The sequence below is a fragment of the Microchirus variegatus genome (assembly GCF_963457635.1).
Source record: "Microchirus variegatus genome assembly, chromosome: 1".
Taxonomy (NCBI): Eukaryota; Metazoa; Chordata; class Actinopteri; order Pleuronectiformes; family Soleidae; genus Microchirus; species Microchirus variegatus.
The window spans coordinates 8,440,568-8,461,229 of NC_139802.1; the positions used below are offsets into that span (position 1 = coordinate 8,440,568).

The 20,662-nt window shown below is 40.5% G+C and overlaps 2 protein-coding genes across 2 annotated transcripts; both read right to left on the bottom strand.

The window, feature by feature from the left end:
* Window positions 1-6,127: 6,127 nt before the first annotated feature.
* On the bottom strand, window positions 6,128-15,784 carry zdhhc18a (zDHHC palmitoyltransferase 18a). Its single transcript, XM_083890348.1, has 9 exons — window positions 15,525-15,784; window positions 14,223-14,383; window positions 13,841-13,990; window positions 12,296-12,433; window positions 12,112-12,187; window positions 10,939-11,041; window positions 10,747-10,859; window positions 10,538-10,643; window positions 6,128-6,964 (listed from the first exon to the last, which is right to left on the bottom strand). Exons 1-9 carry the CDS (start codon window positions 15,755-15,757, stop codon window positions 6,623-6,625), a joined length of 1,422 nt encoding a protein of 473 aa, XP_083746474.1. The 5' UTR covers window positions 15,758-15,784; the 3' UTR covers window positions 6,128-6,622.
* A 1,739-nt stretch (window positions 15,785-17,523) lies between these two features.
* pigv (phosphatidylinositol glycan anchor biosynthesis, class V) lies at window positions 17,524-20,497 on the bottom strand. The gene is made up of 3 exons (XM_083892144.1): window positions 20,409-20,497; window positions 18,284-19,450; window positions 17,524-18,187 (listed from the first exon to the last, which is right to left on the bottom strand). The coding sequence occupies exons 1-3, from the start codon at window positions 20,469-20,471 to the stop codon at window positions 17,900-17,902; spliced, it is 1,518 nt and encodes a 505-aa protein (XP_083748270.1). The 5' UTR covers window positions 20,472-20,497; the 3' UTR covers window positions 17,524-17,899.
* Window positions 20,498-20,662: the final 165 nt, after the last annotated feature.

Consider the following 20,662-nt stretch of genomic DNA (forward strand, 5'->3'; position numbering starts at 1 on the left):
AACTATGCCAACTGACTGGACAGCTTTGAATTAGGATTAGTTTTATTTGCGCACACACCAATTAGTGACCTCTGCATTTAACCCATGCTTTTTACACACCAGTGAGTGAGCACACACAAACCAGGTGCAGTAGCAACGGGGTCCAGGTTACCTTGCTCAGGGGCACTACAGCCCTCAAAGGACAGCTCTGACGTCACTGCTCGCCTCCTTGGCTGAAAACAGAAAGAAGCACACATGGAAAATGTCCTCCTAACACTCATAATCCTGGCTTGTGCAGACAGACAGAGCTGCAGCTGGAAGACGGCGATGTCTTCCTCACAGCAGCGTCTCTGCAGAAGCTCATGCCATATGGGTTTACTTACAGTCGTTTGTTTTTTTCTTGTTTTTTGAGATTTTGATCTTAACCTCTGAGAATCTATCAGGAAAAAAAATCATCCCGTGCATTCCTCATTGGGTGGGCAGAAATGACACACTGGAGCTTTAAGCACAGCAGAGACGCTTCACACAACTGATACTGCTGATATTTTGGCTGCATGTTTATCAGATAATCATCCAGGTTTTTGACATTATGGAAACATGCATTGTGTCGTGCCATAGGTGGGTCGGAGAGTACAAACGCTGGATGTTTCCACAAGCTTTTGAACAAAAGCTTGTTATGCAACGTTGTATGTGAAAGCAGGAAACAGGCATATGGCAAAAGACTGTCACGCCACACCTCACAGTATCTGTGTCTGACTATAGAACATCTCCTTATCTCTCCTTGCATCTTTGCTACCGGCTCTTTCTCGCTATTCTTCAGTAACCTCTGTCAACACGATAAGCGATGTGGAGCATTCGACTCGTTCTTGCCTTACAAAACTGCACTATGGTCGTAAAGTCAAACACAGTTTCAGATGTTGTCCTCTCAGTGACTCAGCACACACTATCTATCTGTCCCTCACCTTTTCTCACCTCTGCCCTCCTCACTTTATGGTGGGAGCCTACGCTAACCTGGGTCGTGACCAGTGACATGAAGTTCAGTGAGCTTTCATGGTTATTGCACAAACATCGTCTTCTGCAGTATTCCGGTATCTGTTTTGCTACATGTTCATAAAATATAAAAGTCAAAGTAAAAGTCACGGGTGGGGGAAAAAGCAATTAAATTGTGATACATTGTGATTTTCTTTAAACAGACGACAGAGTATAGGAAGTTGTCAACTGCTTTATCAAGATGTGACACAGCGAAATGGAGCAGACGTCAAAACAGCGCAGCATAAAGAAATAAACAATGGTACAGTATGTTATCTGCTGATAAAACCGTCATATAATATTTGAAAAATGACTCGTCAGCAACCAAAGCATTATACACGAGAGACTGACTGAGGTCATTTCCAACAGTCCACATGATAACAGCTGCCGTGATAAGGTCTGACCCACTGGTACCTTGGTACACTAATCCAGCTCCATGGCACATATTCAGGTTTCCATGGGAAGCAGATTCCACCTCATCACACACGGCCGACACTTTTCCACTGCGAAAGAGAAGAGGATGATTTATGTCCTTTTTATTCATTCAGCCAGTCTGTTGACTAAAGAAAAAAACCTTCAAGCTCTTAATGCTGTTTTAACACATGCAGTGTGTGAAGTTTGGAAAACATTTCCACAGTAATATCCAGGTAAATTGTTGGCAATGTGAACAAAAAATAGTAAGTATAACATCTTTATTAATCAAAATTGTCAGTTACCATTTTATAGTTGAAATTCATCCTTTCTTGTGTCCTGCAAAAAAGCCATACATTGTTATGACACTATTACTTGATGAATACAATAAAAAAAAAAAACATGTTTTTACCATAATATTACTTACCTCTTCCAAAATGATTACCATACTTCTACCACAGTAGCTGGGAGATGTGATTATGGTATGGTCACAAACCAGGGCTGAACAGCCTGGTGCAAAGCAGCGAATGAATAATATAAATGTATAATTAAATGACTTTGCTGACCACCACAACCTAAGAACAGCTTGTGCAACTGAGGCTCCACAGTCAGACGCGTATAGTCCTAATGCACAAACCAACAAAGAGAATATTGTCAGTCTAATCTGTCATGAGCTTTGTGTACTTAAAGGCTTTTAGCCTTAGCATAGACTACAATGCCCAAAGGCACTGATAATCGAGTCCACCCATGTTACACCCAGAGGTGTTCTTAGGAAATCTGTGCAAACATACAGTGGACGTCCAGTACTGAGCAAACCCCCCCACACACACACACTGACAAACTCAGTGTGGACATTCTATGAGGAAATCTTGAACACATTTGGGTTCACAGAGGTTGCACGAGTTGCGAAGCTTTGACCCCGTTTGTGAAGAGGTCAGTGTCCCTTCATTTTTGACGGGGGAAACTACGGCAAAACAAAAAGTGAGAATACAAGGCTCGGATATTTAGGATCCAGCAAATCTTCACCACCATGTGCACATTGCTCACAGGATCCAGTCGTTTCATGTTCCGTTGGCAGAGACAACAAACTGTGCCTGCTGGCAGCTGCAGCCTCCTGGCAGCTGGCTCGTCCTGCTCAGTGCAGGGTTAATTATATCCAGCTTCACTGCCCTGCACACAGAGACGCGTTTTTTCAGTCCTCTGCATCAAAAGTGATGCTGACTGCAGCCCTGACTGTGAGTCACCTGTTGTTGTTCGCTGAGGTGCTTCACTTCCACTCCAGAGGCCGAGCGGCGAGCGATGAGGCAAAGACCTGTGAGAGAGTGACACACAACTGCACACATGACATTAGAGCCCAAAGTGGTTCGCCGAAGAGGAACGAGCGTGATGAATCACAGAGAGGATGACAGCCAGAGGTGAAATGGTAGAGGGTTTGTTTCTTTGGAAGGGCTGGAATGTATTAGTTTTAAGCTCAGCTTCCACTGTTGTTGTGACAAAAAGAAGGAATCGGCCAAGTTAAAGAGTTACATTGGACAACGATGTTTTGTCTGGATGGATTATATAAAACCACATACTGTATTTTCTCAGAGGAGCAGATGAGACAATGATTTTTAGACGGAAAAAATCACCTTGGTTTGACTAAAATACATCCTCTTATTTTTGAAAACCACTCCACCACGGACTGGGTGGCCGTCTCTGTCTGTGAGTCTGAGCCACACCATTTGGGGTTAAAGAACCAACAAATAATCACCTGCAGTGACGAAGGGCTCAAATAATCCTCATCTCAACACTGCTGATAAATAAACCCACTCCACTCTGATGACCTGAAAACCTTCACCATCAAACTCATCATCAGATTTCTCTTCTGGGCGATGGAGGGTCTGTGGTTTTAAATGCAACACAGGTGCCGAAAGAAGAGAGGCTTTTGCTTTTTCCTCGTGTGAAGCCAACGTCTTTGATGTAGGATCAAATTTTGTGGCTCAGCCAAATCAAAACATTTATTTAAGAAAGTTAATCCTCTTTTATAATAATAATAAGGGAAATTGGAATTCCTGGAATACATTTTTTGGCAATAACGGTTGGTTAAAATTTGCACGCACTTCAGAACTGGTGAAAGATTTCATAAAATAAGGGTAATATATAAAAGTGGTGCAAAATGGCTCAGTAGCGCACCCAAAGGTGAACCCCCTAGGTCAAAGCCGAAACTAAGTTGCACCAAATTTCACAAAACGTGTTGCAAACTTGTCACAGCCCAAGACAAACAAAAAAGCCCGTGGCCTCAACGCAACAGAAAGTCAACCATTTTGAATTTGGCGTCCATCTTGGCTGTTTGCACATTTTGTAAATAAACAAAGTCTTCTGAACATGATAATCGTAACTACATAAGAAACACGCAAATTTGTACTCAGACAAACAAAACGTCTATTGGAACCATGGCCTTAACGCAACAGGAAGTCGACCATTTTGAATTTGGCGTCTATCTTAGCTATTTGCACATTTTGTAAATAAATTCTTCTGAGAATGATAATCGTAACTACATAAAAAAAAAACTTAAGTACATTTATACTAAACATATCAAAGATGAAAAGTTATCAAAAGGTATTGCAGATTCAAAAGTGTGTGGCCATGGAAACCATCAGAATTTTGGCAAATTTTGACCATTAGCTACGAAACAGGAAGTGCCCTGAAACTTCCGTCATACATTAACCGATCTGCTCAAAACTTGCCTGTCGCCTGTCGGCCTGTCGTCTCACATATGAGACAACAGGCCGACTCTGAACACGTACAGAAACATGAGCTTGACCCAACAGGAAGTCAGCCATTTTGAATTTAGCCACCGTTTTGAAAACAGGAAGTGGCCTGTAACTTTGCCATGTATTGACTGATGTGCACAAGAGAGGAGAGACCCAGCGAGAAAACAAAAGCACATGAGAAGTGAAGGTCATAGCGCCACCTGCTGGCAGCACAGCAGCTGCGAGGGACCACACAATGCTGCTGCCACATGTAGACACCTCTGACCAGAAAGGGCAAAAAAAAAAAAAAAAAGTGATGTCTCTTTTTTTAATAACCTCAGATTCCATCCTCGGCTGCTACGGTTCATCCGTTGTGATCACTGGCCAATGGGCTATTTTTCTCTAGTTTTCAATTTCAATAATTACAGGCAAAACTTCTTTAAAAATATATAATCCTCGGCACAGAATAAACATCATGTTGTCGACAATGCCAAGGAAACAGTTTAGCGTTCTCTGAAAGATGATATTCTGTTTTATCTGGCTGTTTAGGTTGGGGAAAATCTCTGAGCCACAGTCCAAAAGTCTTGATCTTATTTAAGGGAAGTGAATGTCAGGGCAGAAGGAGGATACAGCAGAATCTTACTGTCAAACTCAGATCCTTTTTTTGTCGTTCTTATTTACATGGCAAATATGACGGGTAATTAATATACTGTGCATGAACCTGGATACTTTCAGTGTAGCACCAGCTGTTTTCCACGGTTCGTCTGATGAACGCAGCCCATATGAATCTTCCTCATGACACGAGAGTCTGCACGAGGCCGACCACATATGGACAACATGCATCTCTGAATCATTTCCTTGAGGGAGCAGTCACAAAGACTCAGGCTAATAATCACTGACGTACGGTCTGTACCATGTCATGGACTGACGTGGGATACCACAGCAGTTTCTATTCAGTGGATAGAGGGTTTTGTTTTTGAAATCCTTTAAATAGCAACAATATTTTTTTTTTATTATTATGCCAGATTTCATTCCTGAAAGAAAAGATAACCAAAAGCAGATGTCAACAAAAAAAACTGATCGTTTTTATTGACCAAATGTTACAGTTCCACTGTCACATCCTACAAACAAGATTCTTCATACAAGCGCTGCTTGCAAATTCCTCTACACAAACTATAATGAATGAATGAATGAATGAATGAATGAATGAATGACCCACTGCTTATGGCTAAGTGATTCTTCACAAACTCACAACCTATATACAGCTTCGTTTCTCAACCATAAAAAAAATTTAACAACAAATAAATAAAACATCAAAAGGCCTTTCTTCTTATTGTCCACTGATGAGGCTGCAATCCTTATTCACATTCTGCCCCCTAGTGGCACAAGCTAACACTGAAACTCACAGGAAACTGTACTCCGCCATGACAGATGGGGTTAAGTTTCATGCTGTAAGAGCAGTAAAAGGTCACGGCCATTCAAATTACAACTTGGCCTCCACAACAACAGGCCTCATCAACTTTACTCTGCTGACACTCTCCTCAAACCACCACCCTTTTACCACCTACACACTAGTAACAGGTACGTGTTCTGTCAGTTTGCCTTTAGGCAAAGGAAAACAACAGATGCTCACTTGTACTTAGAGTGACTTAGTACGTCACATTAAAAGGAGGTTACTAACTCTCCAATACAAGCCCTGGCTGATTTAAATACTTGGCTTTAACCAACAAATTAGATAAAGTAAAAAAAAAATGGAGATTGTACAGTCTGTACACATACATACAGTAAATAGTACAAATGTGAATACAAGAATTCAAACACATATGTTTAATGGACCGTCCTCCAATTACCGCTAAAGTGAAGCACTTTACAAAAATATATGTGCCATTTAGCTTCAAGCAGCTGACGTACAAAATATGCAAATACTGAAAATAATACACACACTGCACCGTGTCTACTGCCTTCAAACGGATTAAGTCATTGATTTAACAACAGCCAAAATGGATCCATACAGCAACACTTGGCTGTGTAGCGATGACATGACATAAGGCTAACTCTTTGAATTGATCGTGCACGCCTTGCAGCCACTGCAAGTTAAAGACCAGTTTGTACGAGACATAACGGGAACGTAAACACTGCGGCCGACGGCTTGGGTGTCTTTGGAAAGTGTGGAGACAAGTTATGGGGTGTCTTACTAAAAAGGTGTTTTAAAAAAATATCTCTATATTGTGCTTCCAAGTGTTACTAAGATTTACCTCCATTCCCCGAGGGACACACATTGTAGAAGAGTGTTGATAAAGCTCGCAGAACATAAAAAAAGAAGAAAAAAAAACCTCTAGGAAACAACACATCATGACAACCACTGTGGATAATGTCTCGTTATAGCCAAAATTCATTGCCAGTGATAAAAGCAGTGGAATAAGTCCATGATGACTCCTCCTGCTCATCTATAATAACTGGGTAAACTGGGCTCACGGTATTGGGGAGAAGCCTAAAGTGTCGGGTGAATCGTCCAGAATCAGGCTGACAAGACTCAGCGATGGAGAGGGAGAAGCCAGACGAAACGCCGGGTTGATGGACATCGGCGAGTCCCTCTTGCTGCTTCTACTGTATGTGGTGCACGGCAAGGCCACAGGCTGGTGAACATGCTGCTGTGAGCACAGAGCAGACGGCGAAGGCTGCGTGGATGGTGCTGGCGTACTGGTGAGCTCCAAACCCAGAGGAGCGGTCTTAGAGGTGCCAGGTGGACACAGGCCATGGAAGTCTGAGGAGTGGACCATCCTCTCCAACATGTCCTTTGTGCTCCGAGTGCACTATGTGCATAAAGGGAAAGACAGGGCTGAGTTAGGAAAAGAGGTCAAGCTGATGGGTTAGGGTCAAGATGGACAAAAGTGAGACAGAAATGTACAGAGTGAAAGGATTAGTTTGAAACTCGAATGGCACAAAAAAAAAGCAATGATTAGACAATGCAATTAGAAGGCAGCAATGAACAAAGGTGAAGAGCAGGACAAGGACAATATGCTTTTGTCGTTATACGATTGTATCACAACGATTGGACGCTGATTCAATTTGTAAAGGCGATTGTACTTCAATCTTTATAAAATAAGATAAACTTTTTTTTAAATAGTTTGCAAAAACCATGCTACAGAAATATACAGTAGTGTGCAAAAGTTTCAGGGCACCACCACCTGTTGTTTTTTCTGTCCGTCAAATTCTGTGATCATGGGCATTTGGAATGAAGTAATGTGACTTAAAGCTGTTCTTATATATTAGCGAGCTGTCAATGAGTTTAACTGATGCAACATGTGTATGTGATGCTCAAGCATGTCTTGAATGAACCTGGTGTAATAGATTTTTTTACAGCAGATATTTCTTTAAATGAAATAGTAGGACAAACACAGGATTTACCAGTAACATTAGTGAAGGTTCCACACCAGTATTAACAGAGCTGTGTAATTGTTCTTTTGTTGTATCTTTATAAGTGTAAGGGTATATCACGCTAAATAATTGACACCTGTAGAGGATGTTTTAAAAGAAATTATAAATAAATACTGCATTCACATTTTCTGGATGCGTTCCAGTAAAGTGAAATAGAAATAATTATCCTCTGTTGTCGTTATAGCATTGCTAAAACAACAAATCTAATGGTGGTGCTTAAGACTTGGTGCACAGTACTGTATGTGGAGATGATACTGCTTCTTCCCCGAGTTTCTGCTGGATTTGTTCAGAGCAAAAACTGAGGGAGACGTGACGGTGACGCGGACGTCGCCGAACTACAGACAAGACAAAGAGAAAAGTCATTTAGCTTCAAACAAGAGCTCCGTCCGGTGCTGCATGAATAAGTGACTGTTAATGACAGGGTGAATGAATGGTAGTGAAGCATGCTCAAGACAGTGCATCCATCAACACCGTCGATACACAAAAGTCTAACTGTGAAAGGTTAAAAGCTCGGCACACAAATATCAACTGTTAGAAAAGAGAAGCACTCCAAAAGCTTTACAGCAAGTACAGAATGAAGGACGGCAGAGTGAATGGCAGATGAACGAGATGTTGCGAATGGTTTGTTTTTGACGTTCGACCCTACTCTTACCATCGACCGTCTACATGCAGCAGTGCCCTTCAGGCTGTGCAGGACAAAGCAATATCCTGACAGTTCTCCTCCTAGCAGAGTGGAATGGATACAGCACAAAATATGTCAAAAGTGTCAAAATATCTCATCCAATGATTCAGCTACAGGCACAAAAAACACACACAGTTTACAGTAAATAAACACATTAACAGTTCACTTAATTAGTATAGCTAATAAAAAACACTCCTCATAAAACACAACATCTTTAAAAAGGTACAGTTCTGTGCAAAAGACGCAAGCAGAAAAGTTTGGACATGAAATAGAAGGACAAACACAGGTTTTACCAGTAACATTAATTTAGGGTTTCACTCCAGGTTAAAGAGAGCCAGAGTTGTGCTTTTGTTCAAGTCAACATATATATAGGTCACACTAAATTGACTACATGATACTTTAACCTGTTAAACCGGTTTTCCTTCAAGTTATCTGAAAAGTGCACACACGTTTCCTGATTGAGAAATATACTCATACTGTACGGTGATTGTAGCATTGCTAAAACAATCAAATTGAATGACTTTTGCACAGAACTGTAATTCAGAGAATGTTTTAAAAAAAAAAAAAAAAAAAAAAAAAAAAAATCCCCCAAATACAAAAATACAGTTTATTGAATTAACATAGAAAATAACACATGATATATTTTATGTAGATAAAAGATATCCTGTATGTAAAAATAAAAGCAGACTTTTAGGGAAAAAATACAGTTATCAGCAGAGGTAAACCAATTTTTTTGGCCATTTTTCAATAACCTGCAAATGACATTTGTAATTCACTAGCTGACCGAGTTTTATTTATGTGTTAACACACTTTTGTTTTGTTTTAATATTAAGTTTATATATTATTTTAATTACATAAATGTACTACAGATACAAAATGCATTCTATGAATGTTTATTTAACAATTTTGTGTATAATTTGTTAGGATTAAAAACAGTTGAGTTTTATCAGATTGAGCAGGAAAATGAGAAAACAAATATTGGCCATCTGTTGCAATGATATCCAAAAAAAATCAAAAAAAAAAATCAGTCGACCTCTACTTAACAGCAAAAAAATCCACCAAGATAAGCAAAGCAAATCTCTGCGTTACCCTCAAAGTTTGTGCAATCCAAAAACATTATAGGAATATAAATTGAACTCTTCTTTTGTTGAAATTGAATCTTAAATTTACTAAAGACACATGAGACAATATTGAGAGAAATCTATTCAACGCATGTGACAAATGACTGGCGATAAAGTGCAAAATACAAAACATCAGATATCATTTGCATGTCCAAAAAAAAAATCAGTATTTGTGCGCGCACACCTTCACCACAACATAACGGATACAGCGACATGCTGAACTCCAAAAAAATAAAAAAAATAAAAAATCAACTCTACAACAGCACAAAATAAACATAACATACTGTATGAGCAGCTCAACATCAGCATGAAGAAATCGTTCAATGCCTTTTTAACAAGTAGAGCTGCTACTGACGATTATTTTCATAATCTTGATTAATCTGTAACTTATATTTTCCATAAAACAGTGTCAAAAGTCGTCCTAAAAAGGTAACGACGTCCTCAAATAAATGTTTTTGTTCTGTCCACAGAGCCAAAGAAACCGGATAAATGAAAATTAAAATGAAGCATTCACATTTTAGAGGCTGAAATCAGAAATCTTGTTTTTATTTTATAAAAAAAAACATTCAAACTGTTTAATACATTAACAAAATAGTTGGCAATTAATTTAGAAACTGAATAATAATCAAATCACTGTTTGTCATCACAGCTCTACTCAACACCATTCTGAACACACTGTTAAATGTTTCTCTGCCCATTTAACTGCCCGAGTGGTGTTCAAACACGTGACTTACAACACATTTGTCCAAAAACACTTTGCTCTAAAGCTACAATAACAAATAACACAGCAGTGCGACATCTTCAGCAGCTCCAAAGCTTCAACACTGTGTAGCTCCTTTAATCAGAAGGCTACTGTGAATAATATGGCTTTAGAAGAAACTGTAAGCTGAACACTCTTAATGCTCAAATAGAAACATATATATATACATACACTCAACGCAACTTTTAGAACAGATTCAATGTGTATAATACAGTGTGTCCTTAACTGTGCTTGAGGTGCTGAATCTGTAACCCCTGGGGGGGTTTGGAGGGTGAGGGAGTGAAACACAAATGGTGGATATATAAGGCACACAGAAGGACGGGGGCTAACACAGGGTAAGGGCACAGTCAGGACTTGGGAGGGGCCACATGCTGGTTCATCCTACCATGTGTGCGTCATTCTTGGCCGTGAAGAGTGGCAGCTCTATCTCTGAGGCAGACGCAGCAGGGACGACCTCGTCGGGAGGCACGAAACCTCGTCTGTCTATGAGACTAGAAAACACAGCGGCGGATTAATGAAGCGTTTCCAACTAATACTTAGACAGACAGACAGACGTGGAAAACTTCAGAGGAAGATTAAGATGTCTTCGCTCACCTCGGGGGCATGGGCCCACATAACGTTGCACAGCAGTTGGTTATGATGCTGCTGTGACTGTACGGGTTCCCAGACTCATCTGCACCTCTTTTACTTGACCAGGAGCCCTTTATCTGTGCAGCGAGGAAAGAAGGAGCAAAGTCAGCTGTTGGACCGAGTCTAGTTTGAGAATCATGAACCCTGAATACTTACATCTTCATTTGTTGTGAGGTTGGAGGCTACTAAGTAGGTATGGAAGCCTGAGAGGCCCAGTATAGACCAGATGGAGAAGAAACAAACCACCAACTCCACCACAGTACACAAGGAAGGGTCAAGGCATGATAACATTTCTGTTATTATCCACATAAAATATAAACAAATGTCAGTTCCATTCAAACCACTGTTCTACCATTTTATCTAGGACCTTCTCAAAATAGTTTAACATTTTCCCACATCTGCCGATTTTTTCCGATATTATTTTGTGCCAGGAAAAGCACGTTCGCTGTCGCAAGATGCGTAACGCCACGTGTACGCGTGCGACGGCCCGAGACAATCTTGCAGGGCGAGTATGCCTGCGCATCGTTGTTTTTAACAAACGCAGGGAGGAAAATATATAAATACATTCATGCATACTTTTTGCGGTCAAACGCCATGGACAAAATGTAATACCTCATGAAAATCGCTATTAAGATTTTAAGACTTTTTAATGGCCTTGATATTCCCAAAATTGATTTATCAACATTGAATACTTTTTAAGAACCTGCGGACACCCTGTATCAGTATAGTGGTGTCTAGATCTTGTGTTGCCCATCTAAATTCCCATGCTGCACACAGGAAGTGATTAGATTTGTGTCAAGACAGATGGAGGAAACGGCAACTTTCAAAGGTGAGGCGAGACAGTTGCAGACTGGTCAGAGAATGGCTGAGAGCAGAGAAGGACTGGGCGGTTCAACTCACACAGATGAATACAAACAAATAATGTTACAGTGTTTCTGATCATAACGATCAAACTGAGGCAGCATAACAACAATGACAAAAAAAGGCAAATAAACACAGTTACAACTGCTGTGTTTCCCCCCCCTTTTGCTTAGTATCTACATCAGGAGAGGACCTGATAGGATCCAATATGTTTCTCAAATCATGTGCTCTAGTCTATGACAAACTGCACATACTTCCTGTGAATGGCAGCAGTCATGCAGTCTATACTTGTCTAGACACTGACATCTACACACACGGACAAGAGGCAGCAAACCAAATCCTCTTAAGCTTGGGCTTATGCTGTAAGGAAGTGGATATTGCCTTGTCAACAGCGTAACTTAGGTTACGTCTTGGCAGAAAATAAATCAATTAAAAAAGATCCAACTAATTAATTACGATTAATTATACGAGCGTGATATGTGCAAAGGATATCTGGCAGGGCTTTCTTGAATGGCTTGAACAAGGCTTTTGCGTGCTTGAGAACCTGAAGAGAACAAGAACACATTTGTAAAACCTTCAAAAACACAAATTACACAACAATAAACCACCGCTCGGAGACGATCCCGTCTTTCCGCAGAGTGAGAATACTTACGGAGTGTGATGTGTGTGATGACACAGCCAAAAATAAAAGATGTCAGGAACGAGAGAGAGATGATGAAGCTGTAGAAAAAGCGGTAATTGCGTTTGCCCACGCAGTTTCCCACCCACGGACAGTGGTGGTCGAATCGTTCTGAAGGTGAAAAACAGAGCGCACAGCAGACATTAAAGGAGAGGTTTTACAGCAGCTTTGGGTTCAATATTAAATTAACTGTACAGCATATTACACTTACGCAGTTATTATGTCAACATTTAAATATGTTTAAGGCAATATCTTACTCTTAAAGGTCCCATATTATACCCCATTTCTCCAAGTTAAACTAGTTCCCTGGTGTCCTAATGAACAACATGTCTGTGACATGTTTTGGTCAAAATACCATAAGGATGAAGCACCAAAGCAGTTCAATCACCCTGCCAAAACAGCCCTGTTCAGAACGCTCTGTTTAGTAGTATCGTTATTCAAAAAAAATAAAACAAAACTTAAAGGGACAGGAAATGACATCAGCCACAGAGGCTACTGGGAGCTAACAGCAGTTAGCATTTGGAAAAGTGATCATTTGCAGGCTCTAGCAGGCACATTGCTGTCATATATAACATGTATCCACTGGACAGATAAATCCTCTGAGGCTGGAAGTTTGTGTAGGACTCTGTGCTGCACTGTGGAGCCAAGAACAGAACTTTTCACTGACTTCCGGTTTTCGGATGCCGTTGCCCTCGTCAGCACTCTCGTGTTTTACAGACAAAGCGGAGCTCCGCGAGACAACAATTCCAGGAATTTAGCGTCTTGTGACGTCCCAAGGAGTGCAGAAGTCAACATTGCGTGTTTTATCTCCAGTACTTAGACTGGGGAGGACCACAAAAAAATGAGTGAGTCATCTTTTTTCACATTTTGGCGACTGGTAGGACCTCCAGAGTCTCAAATATAAGGATTAACAGTCAGCTGATGAGGGGGTTATGTTTTTGTCCATGTTTGTGTTTGTTTATTTCCTGAGGATGTAGGTTATGGCCTAAGGAAGACATTTTGGTGTTGATCAGGTTATAGACAGATTCAGAGAAGTCAGGGTCAATGTAGGAAACAGTGGCCTTGGCTGAGGTTTGCGCTGTGTGAGTGCCATCTTTACTTTTGTAAATGTCTGTGTTTAACTCATTGGCTGCCAATGACATCTATAGACATCAATTCAAATATAACCGTTCACTGGCAGTGATGTCCGATGAAAGAAAAGAGTCTTTCTTTTGGTAGTTTTGGTGTTTACATAGTCATAGAAAACACTGCTTAGTGGGTCTCGATCAGTCAAAATGCTGTAAAACACTTGGCAGTTCTGCGCTGAAAATGGCTGGCAACCAATGAGTTAGTACGTTTCATCCCCTCAGAATCAGACACAGATTAGTGGTATAAGAGGGGACGGTGGTCTACATAAGGCTAAATTAATGGCAATCCTCACAGATACAAGTATAGTGTGTTACTCCTGGCAAAGGTATTAATTTGTTAAGTTAAATTAAAGCAGTGGGGATAAGTGGTAACTTCACAACACATCCTTACCCACACAGTTGTCACACAGGCTGCAGTGGGAGGTTCGTGGAGGCCGGAACATTTTACACGTGAAGCAGTATTTGAGCTTCACCACCTGCTGGTTAATGAGGATCTCCTTTGTCCGTGGCGGGGGGCGATACGTAGACGATCCTGAGGTATCTTAAAATAGAGAAATACAAGTAGACAAACCCACTAAGTCTCACACATTTGAGCTAAAGGATACACATGAACACAAAGTTTTGCCTAGCTTTCATGCTCTTCCACCACATTGGTTAAAGTAAGCTGCTTAGGTGTCGGTCCACAGTTCAAATACAAATGAATCCACCATATGTTAAAGCTCCTTTACCCCATCTGTCCCACAGTAAACATACAACACTGAGGTGGCACTTACTTATCTGCTTCTCTATGTCTGCAGCTTCATCTGGAGTGGCCCTGGGTAAGATGCCTGGGTCTGTGAAGCTGGTCCACAGCAGGGAGATGACAACAAACAGAAAGAGCACCGCAGCAATCATAGGTATGAAGACGGTCAGATGCTCCACCAGGAAGGGGCAACTGTGTAAAAAAAAAAGAGATTTACGTATATTATTAAAAACATACAGCGATCAACATAACATTAAAAACAGTATCGATATACTGGTCAAAATCACTGGAACGGGTATCGGAGGAAGAAAACTTCTCAAAATGGCTGCTTGTAGCTGGTGGTAAACGACTCATACAGTATGAGTTAATAACAGCTAAGTTGTTTGAAGGGGGTAAAAGTGTTAATATCAGACACCAAAAAGTGGTATGAACTTAGCCATACCTATTTAAAAGATACAGTGTGCAAAATTGATCAACATTTATTGGTGGAGTTGCACATTGCAGATAAATATCCGTCACCCTTCCTTTCTCTTCCGTGTGTTCTATGCAGACTTCAGCCAGCATCAAAACTGTGTGCTATTGCAAGAACATGGCGGTCCAAAAAATCTTTTACGCTTATTTATTTTGCTCAATGAAGAAATGTTATATCTACACCTGCTGTAACAGGATTATGCAAAATATTATATTAATTTAACTACAGAAGAGACTTAATGACCTCTGCAGTTGTTAGTTTAGTTTATTATATATATATATATATATATATATATATATATACATATACACACACACACACACACACACACACACACACACACACACACACAGGTATCAGATATTGGGCCAAAAAAGGATCACTGTGAGGTCATGTAAAACAACAAGACACATTATCACGTGATGGTACATTTCAATTTCTGCCAAATGAGTGATTTCACCTGACTTTTAGACACTGGACCTTTAATTGAACTTGAGTATTTCTGTATAAGACAATAGCACTTTTGTATCCTGAACTCCATGTACTCTAATGAAAAATGTTTGTCTGTGTGTGATAAGTCAACAGTTAAGTTCAACACTAAACCTTTTGCATTTCACTTAAATATTCTGTGTTGTTTTTGCTCATGTGCCACAACCTGTACACTGTAGATTATATATTTATAAGTATGTATACAAGTATACATGCATGTATGTATGTATGTACAGCCACCACACAGAAACATTGATAATATGGCTGATCTGTGTACACAAACAAAGCTCACAGTTGTGGCACCTCTACATCCACGTTAGCAATCTCCTTTCGTGTCTGAATACATAAAGGTCATGTTGACTAGTTACTCACTCGAATGCAAAGAAAAGGCCACAGGTGAAAACAATAAGGCCCAGAGTCAGAGGAAGGACGCCGCTCTGTCTGGCCAGTATGATCCGTCCACCGCAGAAAAACCTGTTCTTCCCCGGGAACACTTCCCACTTCCTCCGCGGCCGCTCAGCCTTCTTCCCCGTTTGCTTCTGCGCCGACGAAGGCGACACAGCGAGCGTCCGCGGGTCGATCTGCTGGTACTCGCAGTTCTTCATGATGTAAACAGTGATATTCCCACAGCTCGGAGGTAGCTAAAGGCACATCCACGCCACACACTCTCCTTCCGCGTCGCGTTTTTTCGAGAGACGGTGCTCTCAAGATTCAGTCATGGTACATTACAGTCTCTCTGTTCGGTTGGCGTTCAGTTAACCAGCGGGAAGTCTTCGGAGGTTTCAACACAGTAATTGTCCTCCGCGGTCGACTTTAACGCGCTGAATCAACTCCAGTGTTGGCTCGAGGTTAACTGCCATCTTACATGTTAATATTTACGCTCATTTCGTTTCGCGGACTCCGTCTTTTTGTAGAGTCAACAAAGTCACGCAAGCTCCGGCTCTACGCTGCGTGCGGTTTCCTTTTTACGAGCGGTGCAGCGGAAAATAAGCCGGATATGACGTCAACGGTATTGGTGTGACACATATTGTATCCCCGTTGAAATGTGCAAACCTTCTCTTAAATTATTATATGACTAGTGTATTATATATATTGTAATGTTGTACTCCTATATTTTTAGTCATGCTAACAATTTGTACACGTTTGGGTCGTTAATGCTTTCTAACTACCATTAGAGTTTTAACCCCCCCAACCCCCCGGTTTTTATACTTTTTGAATTTATATTTTCTGCAACTTGAATCGAAAAGGCATATAGAAAGTGCTTATCAAAGGCAAAGGTGGTTTTCTTTTTCCTCATATGAAATGAATGGAGAGCACAGTTAAAAGGCAATGGTTCAGCATTCCTAATCGCAAAGAGTTAATGTCTCTATTTGTCAGTCAGTTAAGGCATTTTCCATCTACAGTATTCACATAGTTACCTTCTGATGTCTTTTTCTTAAATAACTGTGAATATTTATACATTTAAAGCTCCAGTGAGTGACTTATGTTGTCAGCTATTGTTGCTACCAGCCCTAAACTCATGGTGCCCATCAGTTGTAGTAGGAAGTCAGAATTTCCCAGTTACTAGTCGGAATTGTGAATTGGAACGCTCATCAGGACTGATTTCCAACTCAGAAAGTCACAAACCCTGATAGGATTCCATGATGACTGCCACTCAACAGTGCTTCTTTTACTGCTAATCGTACTTTTCTCTTATTTGTTTCATATTAAGTCAGTCACACACACAGTACTGTTCAATTTCTATCCATGGACATGACTGTTTGTGTGGACAAAATACCATATAAAACATTGTTATAGACTGGTATTCCTGACTAAGGCTAGAACTGTTTACATCCATGCTCTTTTCCAAATTCTCTACTGGGACGCAGTCAAATGTAAATTAAATGGACCTCATGTTTCAGAGGACCAGGGATAATTACTTAACCTAAAGTGCTGGTGTCTCACTCTACTCATGTAGTTGTTGCGCTTCTGTCTTCCCTCCGTCAGTCCTGATGTTAAAGTAGTGTGGAGCTGACTACTTTATCAGCATGGTGTGAACTCATTTGACAATGATTTGACTGTAACAGTTTATATTTAAATGTCACACACATCACAGCTTTAATTTAATGATGCTCATTTTCTGGTTTCGTCTGTGTTGCTATTGTAACAGCTATGTTGTAAAATATATATACAAAAAGTATCCCTTGTAAAAATGCATTCTCCTCAGGTTGTTCCAATATTAAGTTCTAATAATTGAGTGTCCCATAACACACCGACTCCAAACCAATACAATTGTATTGTATTTTCCTGCAACAAAATCTTTATTTTTTTAAGTCACATCCAAAAGACCCCAGCTTTATCTTAGCATAATTCTAACAAACATGCAGTGCAATAACAAACAGAGTAGATAAAATCTTTTCAGCAAGTGTTTTTTCCCCAAGTACAATGTACAACCAAAAGTTCTCAGTCAACAACAAACATATTTGATGAAGATGTGGTAATGAAATCTGTTGACTACTACATGAATACATCTGCATTAAAAATGAAAGCAAGACAGCAAGTTGGACATCATCACCAAAATATAAGGCAAAGTATTTTGTTTGTTTACCTTGATTTGGATTCAATTACAGTAATATTATTATTATCATTATTTCTGTAATGTAACAATTGCAGAGAAAAATGGCTTTGTTTGTGGATTCATGTCAAGTAAAATATGGTAAATAACCTAGTCCTACACATAAATATTGCAATTAAAGCGGAGTCATGTCTTATGTCCATGGCAAGAAGTTACAGTGCAGTGCCAGCCCCAGCACCCAGTAAGAGAGGAAGTATCCCAGGATGCTTTGTGTTGTAGATGAGCACATTTTAAAATGCAGCAGCAGTGCAATTATGGGGTTTTGAGGTGTGTGTTTGCATCCATTTCTGGAATTTGTCTGTAGCTGTATGTTGGGGTTTGATGTTTTCCTTCGATGAAGAAGTGGCTCATTGAGGAGGAGCAGATGAGCACTTATCCAAAATGGCACAGGAGACGAGGAGGCCATGAATCTGGTTAGAACCTGTAATCGTGGGGTAAAAATATGAAATTAACACATGTTAATCACATCTAGAGAGTTTCAATGTTCCATTAAAGGGTGATTATGTGTTTTACCTACCTGCACATGCATGCACAAAGTTCCAAAAATCAGAAGTACTGTAGAGTGCACAATATACACAAACACTCTGGGGTTGAAGAATCCCGGTGTGGGTTTTTCAAGCCCTTTGTTTGCACCCGTCTCCCAGAGCCCAAGTCTCAGACAGAGTTCTGGATTAGCTATAAAATATGCATAAGCTGCCATTATGCCGAGGGAAGCCATAGGTAGAGCTAGAATAAAGTTTGGTGTCTGCTTCAGCTCAAAGTAACGGAGGAAGCCCACATCCCAATACACATCCTGGATATGAGAATAAAGAAGGGGAAGGGGTCTCATGCACCAGAGGGGTGGTGGACCATTTTCATCTGGAACACGGTAGCCTTTCCGTTCAGCCAGTGAGATAAGAGCTGGAGGTATCTGCTCCAGGGAGACAGATGGTGTGCAAAACGTCCTATACCCATAGTATTGGAAAGCACAAAAGGGAAGAGCAATAATGGCAGTTCCTAAGAGGGAAGTGAGCAGGAGACGGATGATAACCCAAATGTAATGGAAGACTTTGAAGTGGCTTTTTGTTGTTGTGCGATAAACACGGATCTGAGAAATGGCGTGCAGTGATGGTAGATACAGCAGGAATCCAATGTTGACAAGTCCGTTGGATCGAGCTGCGGTGCCTATACTGAGCGCCAAGCAGGCTCGGAAGGTAAATCCTTTCTCCAGGAGGAACAGACCACCAAACGTGAGGGCAGCAAACAGGCTCTCAGAGTATCCAGCAGTCATGAAAACATTGGCAGGTGTGACGCAGTAAAGAAGGCTGGAGAGCAGAGCAAGACGTCGGTCCTGCAGAACTGTTCTGCTAAGGGCATACAGGGCAACCACACTCAGCAGGAAGAGGGCACTGTTACCTAGAGCAACAGCCACCAGCAGACGGCCCCGCACGCTCAGCCAGCCGCTCAGTGGCCACAGCAGTGTCTCTGCCAGGCCACGGAGCACAATGGGGAAGAGGGGGAAAAAAGCAAAGTTGTGCTCATAGAGGTATCCTCTCTCTGCAATGAAAAGGAAGTGCTCTGCGTCCCAGTGAGAGAGGCCACCCAGTAACCACTCCACTGCGGAGTCCAGGTACAGAGGCTCTTCTGTCCGCGGGGGCATGAACGCATCAGCTTCATGGTCTGGGATGACAGCGTTCAACACAGCCTGAGGAGAAACATCATTACAGTGTTAAAATAAGCTTTTGATGCAAAATAAATAAGCCATGCATGGGATTGGATAGGACTAGTCACCTTGTCTGTGAGATATTTAGCCACGAATGGCAGGGGACAGAACAGATCCTGGCAATAATTTGTGTGATGAACCTATTGAAATCCTTCATATTATTATTATTATTATCATTATTATTATAATATCCATGACTATATTTATTACATATTTTTTATTTTCTATCATACAAAAACAAATAATTGCCAAGACAAATCGTTTTGTGGTAATTATTAAGACGTGTTAATGACGTCTTGGCCAGGTCACCATTGTAAATGAGATCTCAAGCTCAATGGGTAAAGGGTAATAAAATAATAATATATAAGACATTTGAATTCGTCGGTCCTTTCAATGTTTAAAAATAAAGTCTTATTTTATTTTAAAAATGGTGGATGCTGGGTTTTCTTTTACACCATTCATTTATTTACATTTATATATGTGAAACGTTACAAGTTATATTAGAAAACAAATATTTATTGACTGGTTAGAATAATGTATGAATATGGTAACTGAAGTGGAAGCTTAAATATGATTGTTCAACATTATTCTTCCCTATTTTATATAATTCTTTCATTATTCCTTCCAACTATTTTCACACTCCAAAGGAGTTTTTTTTTTCCTGTATTCGTTTAGAACAGTATATTTTTCTGTGACGTTGCAAATTTGTTTCTGTTATTGAATGCTCTCGTCTTTTCCCCTCAAAATAAAAACTAGCTTACATTTTCTGTAAATGACTTACAATTCCACATAAAAATTCAATATTCAATATTCCACATCAATCCAGGCCTAGGCCATTAAAGGAAATGAAGGGAACAGAGGCTATGAAGTGGGGAAAGCTGCAATAGATTAGCAGAATGTCACGCGTGCAACATGCTAACTCGCGTTGTTCTTAACATACCTGCAACAGAAGCGAGAGGCTCCTGGTGAATGTAGCAAACTGCAGCACTGCTCTGACATCCATGGTCACTAATGTGACGGACAAAAACTGAAAAGGCCGGTTATGACAGGCCCGAGCATTGTTGCTGCTACGAGGTAGTCACATCTGGATTCATCATGATCTTCCGTTAACATAGCTAACAGAAAGCAGCCACCGGATAAAATTAGACTCTTTTTCGAAAAAATGTTTCGTTTGACTATTTCGGGTGCGGATAA

What these genes read in the sequence shown, in the direction of transcription:
- pigv (XM_083892144.1), bottom strand. Translation starts at nt 20,471, where the DNA reads ATGGATGTCAGAGCAGTGCTGCAGTTTGCTACATTCACCAGGAGCCTC. An exon ending in GCCTCTCGCTTCTGTTGCAG is followed by an intron (nt 19,451 to 20,408) that starts GTATGTTAAGAA and finishes GTTTCTCCTCAG; the next exon opens with GCTGTGTTGAACGCTGTCAT. An exon ending in CTTTGTGCATGCATGTGCAG is followed by an intron (nt 18,188 to 18,283) that starts GTAGGTAAAACA and finishes CCACGATTACAG; the next exon opens with GTTCTAACCAGATTCATGGC.
- zdhhc18a (XM_083890348.1), bottom strand. Translation starts at nt 15,757, where the DNA reads ATGAAGAACTGCGAGTACCAGCAGATCGACCCGCGGACGCTCGCTGTG. An exon ending in GGCCTTTTCTTTGCATTCGA is followed by an intron (nt 14,384 to 15,524) that starts GTGAGTAACTAG and finishes TTTTTTACACAG; the next exon opens with TTGCCCCTTCCTGGTGGAGC. An exon ending in AGACATAGAGAAGCAGATAA is followed by an intron (nt 13,991 to 14,222) that starts GTAAGTGCCACC and finishes CTCTATTTTAAG; the next exon opens with ATACCTCAGGATCGTCTACG.